The sequence below is a fragment of the Kogia breviceps genome, chromosome 5 (genome assembly GCF_026419965.1).
Source record: "Kogia breviceps isolate mKogBre1 chromosome 5, mKogBre1 haplotype 1, whole genome shotgun sequence".
Taxonomy (NCBI): Eukaryota; Metazoa; Chordata; class Mammalia; order Artiodactyla; family Physeteridae; genus Kogia; species Kogia breviceps.
In genome coordinates, this window is record NC_081314.1 from 138176150 (window position 1) to 138180810 (window position 4661).

Genomic DNA, 4661 nt, shown 5'->3' on the forward strand with positions numbered 1-4661 from the left:
TCCTAGGGTACTCGTTGAGTAGACCTTGGTTTTCTTGGAAAACTAGAAGGCAGACCTCTGACCTCTAACCAGGTTATCCTTATAACTGATCTCAGTGGTATTTCTCTTTCAAAAAACATAAATTGTGGTAAATGAGTGATGTTCTCCATAGTACCAAACTTTTCAGCTGTCACTGATTGTGTCTACATGTACAGGATAAAATAGTTACGTCCACTAGCAGCTCTGTGATAAATTGTCTAAGAGCCACAGCAAGAAACAGGAAAAGCTGATCGTAAGAATTTCCCAGACAGGTACTTCCCTAGTGGTCCAGCGGTTAAGACTCCATGCTCCCAATGCAAGGATCCCGGGTTCGATCCCTGGTCAGGGAACTAGATCCCGCGTGCCGCAACTAAGACCAGGCACAGGCAAATAAATAAGTAAATAAATATTTTTTTTTAAAAAAAAGAATTTCCCAGACGGAAAGGAAAAGGCCAGCAGGGAGGCTCCCCATAGGCTGTCATAGTCACTCAGTGACAGCAGTCAGACTCTCTCCTGTGGCTCAGCCCAATGATGAGCCCAGGGCCACCATCCCCTGATGCCTTCCTGCCGAGAGCACCCCAGACACACGTTTGGCACTGAGCCTTAAAAACCAGATTTCCTGGGCTTCCCTGGTGGCGCAGTGGTTGAGAGTCCACTTGCCGATGCAGGGGACACGGGTTCGTGCCCCGGTCCGGGAAGATCCCACATGCCGTGGAGCGGCTGGGCCCGTGAGCCATGGCCGCTGAGCGTGCACGTCCGGAGCCTGTGCTCCGCAACGGGAGAGGCCACAACAGTGAGAGGCCCGCATATCGCAAAAAAAAAAAAAAAAACAAACAAAACCAGATTTCCTTTGGGAAAAGCTGGTGACTCCCACGGTAGAATATTCTCGAAATTAACTGAATTCGTCCTGACATCAGGAAGAGGTGACCCCACACACCACACTCAGGTCTCTTCCACGCCTCCACATCCTTAAAAAGGACAAGGGTGCAGCAGAGAGCAGCAGGGCTGAGGTTGGAGAGGAAAGCAGGATGGAGAGGGAACCCAGGGAAGAAGCTTGTGCCCAGCGTGGAGGAGCTTGGTTTCTACCTGAGTCATCGTAGGTCCACATCCTGCAGCCGGTGGAGGGGCTGTGGGAGGAGCCAAGACTGGAATGGGAAAAGCGGCAGGAGGTCCTCACTGTAGCCAGGCTGGAGATAATGATGGCTTTTGGGGGAGGTGAGGGCAAGAAGGCAGTGGAGGGATATGAGGAGGCAGAAACAGCAGACAGACTGAACGGGGGAAATCTAGGCTACAGCCCAGGCTTCTGGCTTTAAACAGCTGGAAAGAAGGGGGTGCCATTCTCCAAAATGGAAAAGGCCATTGGGGGAAGGAACAGCTACAGGGTGAGCTGAGAAAACAAGACATCCATTCCGACCACTCTGAGTGTGAGATGCCTGTGAGATAACCAAGTCGAGATGACAAGTCCGTAGCCGGGTGTATTAGCTAGAAGCTCAGAAACAGTTCTGGGCTAAAGACATAAGCATTGGCCTCGAGGACGTAGTGTTTTTAAACTGCTGCGACTGTATGAGATAAGTTGGAGAGGAGAATCAGAAGAATGGAATGCCCAGGAGAAGAAAGGGGAGGTTCATGAAAAGGCCTGAGGAGAAATGGCCAGGTGGGTGAGAGAAATAAAACAAGAGTGTGGTGTCCTGGGAATGGAGGAAAAAGGATTTTTCTTGAAGAAGGAAGTGGTCAGTTGTGTTGAAACTGGCCAATTAGGTAAGATAAGAACAAAAAATGTAATAGATGTACTGGCCCAGAGGTCAAGGGCGACTGTAGTGGGCGCTGTGGGGTGCCGCCCAGATCCTCCTTCAGACAGAGCAGCTGAAGCCACGGCTTTGTGCAAGCTTCCACCTCCCCCAGGGGCAGCCCACGTCCAAAGCCTGCAAGCGTTGTTCCCAAGATCATTCCCAAATACATTTCCCGCTTGGGCATCTTCTGTTCAGAGTCTGTTTCCAGGGAACCCAGGCTAAGACAGAGACCTTAGCAAGACCCGTCTCGGTGGAGTGATGAGGATAAAATCTAGGTTTCAGGGAGCTGAGAAGTGAAAGGGAGAGTGTGGGGACGTGGAGACCACAGGCAAAGGCACCTCCTTTAATAAGTATGACTTTAGGGCTCAGAGAAATGTGTCAGTACTTGGAGGAGGGTAAGAAAGTCAAGGGTAAGGTATGTTGGGTGTGTGATATTACACCGTGATTGGAGACCGTTGGGTGGCCTCGGTAGACAGGATGCCAAGGCTTCCAGCTCCTGCCCCAAAACCCCATGTGTGATTTTCAAGCCTGACTGTAGGTAATTACAAGGCTTTGCCTGGCAGGCCCCAGGGGAAACTCCCTCCTCACATTAGACTTGGTGACAGCCAGGCCCTGAAAACTCTGGCAGGAGCTGCAGTCCAGGATTCAGGTCCCTGGCTGGCCATTCTCTTACACACCTGCACTTCCAGCCCTGGCACCTTCATCCCTAGGTCTCTTCATCTGAGGTCTTCAGGTACCTCTGCGAAAGCCCCCTTGTGAGGGAGGAGGGGAAAGCCTTGAGGCGCTGTTATCCATTGTGACTTGTACCCCGTACTTTTCCACCCTCCCCCTTCCCTCCCTCCCCCACCGGACCCAGGTCCATAAAACTGTATAGCCTTTGGTTCAGGCTCCCTCAACAGTGAGACGACCCCCACTGATCCATCTGACCCTGGACCAGTGCCTGTTCCACGGGGGGGATATGGAACGGGGGTGTCTCTTGCTTATACCATCGTGGTAAGTGATGAAAACCTCACTGGTCCTCTCATCTGGGCCTTGTTGCTTTTATCAGCTACTCCTGGCAGCTCCTCTCTCTCTCTCTCCAGCTCAGCTGAGCCCTTGATGACACCGATGATACCCATGACAGCAGAACTGCCGCCCTTGGAAAGGACATGAAAGCGGTGGCAGGACCCGGAGCCCTGGCCCTGGCCTCTGGCAGGAGGACAGAGAGAAGAGAGCGTGGGTCAGTGCAGGCGGGCTAGCCAGCCGCGGGTGAGGGATGCGAGACGGAAACTCAGGAAGTCTGGTGTCCCCTATTTTCCCAATGAAGATCGTCAGCTAAAGGAGGGAAGAGAGGGGTTTGGGGGATAAATGAGTGGACATGAAACGGTCCTCCGGGGCAATGAGAAAGTGAGCTCACCTGACAAAGAAGCGGGCTAAGTGGGCAGTGTTGAGAGCCTATTTGAAAATCAGCGGCAGAATATCTGCAAAGTGCCTAGCTCGGCAATGGGCAAATAGCTCTGTTAGATGGGAAAAGGGCTGGAAGAAGAGCCCTCCTGGAGAGTGATGTTGACCTGTTGCTGTGTTTCTAGTTTCCACAGCAGTCCTGGGAGAAAAGGACCCAGCCAGTGTCAGAAAGTGTGTCCAAAAAACGACTTAGATGCACCCAGCTGAGCAGCCAAGGCCCACAGGCAGGGAAATTCAAAACACCAAACTGGCTGGCAAAATACAAGCAGTAAAACTCCAGCTACACCCACTCAGAGATTACAATTTGTATCAGAAAGTCCTCAAGTGTGGAATCATCGCTTCTTTCTCTTCCTGCTCCTGGGGCAGCGCCAGCTGATGGGGACTCGCTAAGATTGTTCTACTGAAAACGTGATATTGCCCCAAGTGGGCTGCCCTGAAAGGCCCCATTATCCTGACTGTACTCACTGCCCTGGAGGCCTTGGGTGTCCCTGAGGTCCTGAGCAGACACAGAGGTAGAGGCCTCGTTATTGCAAGTCTTGATGGTTACTGAGAAATAAAAATCATCGTCTCGCTTCCTTTCCAGTCCCGGCCGGGCAGGACGGCTCCCGCAAAGGAGGATGCCAAGAAGAAGGTCTGGTCCGCCGTCAACGAGGTGGTGACCAGAGAATACACCACCAACATTCACCAGCGCATGCGTGGAGTGGGTTTCAAGAAGCGTGCCACTCGGGCACTCAGAGAAGTCCAGAAATTTGCCATGAAGGAGATGGGAACTCCAGATGAACGCATTGACACCAGGCTCAACAAAGCTGTCTGAGCCAGAGGAATAAGGAATGTCCCGTGCCGTCCGTATCCGTTTGCGGTTGTCCAGAAAACCGAATGAAGGTGACGATTCACCAAACAAGCTCTATACGTTGGTTACCTATGTACCTGTCACCACTTTCAAAAATCTAAAGACAGTTAATGCGGATGAGAACTAACTGCTGATTGGCCAATAAAGTTACAGAACTGCCAAAAAAAAAAAAAACCAAAAAAACATTGTCTCGGTCCATTGAATTGACCGTAATTAGTCAACCCAAACCAGGTCCTTCTTAGAACAAGCGGTTGCAAAATGGCTTATATTGATTGCATCATAAACACCTACATAATTAGACATAGTCTTTTATCAGCCTCCACTTCCAAGATAAGACCTTCAAACAGTATTATTTTTCAAAGAATTACAAGACTGAGGACATAAAAAAGGATCAAAGTGAAACTGACTGTTTAGAGCCAATAACCCGGGGAGGGTCTCAATCAATGAACAAAGCCTATCCAAAAAAGGTAAAGAACTTATTCTGCCTGGACAGAATCCCTTGGATGGCAGATCCAAATCTCCTGTTCCTGGTTCTGAGCTTTCAACTGATAAGCTGTATT

At 50.6% G+C, this 4661-nt stretch overlaps 1 protein-coding gene across 1 annotated transcript; it reads left to right on the forward strand.

The window, feature by feature from the left end:
* Window positions 1–1217: 1217 nt before the first annotated feature.
* On the forward strand, window positions 1218–4232 carry LOC131756917 (large ribosomal subunit protein eL31-like). Its single transcript, XM_067033522.1, is given in 3 exon segments — window positions 1218–1233; window positions 3803–4089; window positions 4091–4232. Coding segments are annotated over 3 exon segments (441 nt in total). The 3' UTR covers window positions 4229–4232.
* The last annotated feature ends 429 nt before the right edge of the window (window positions 4233–4661 follow it).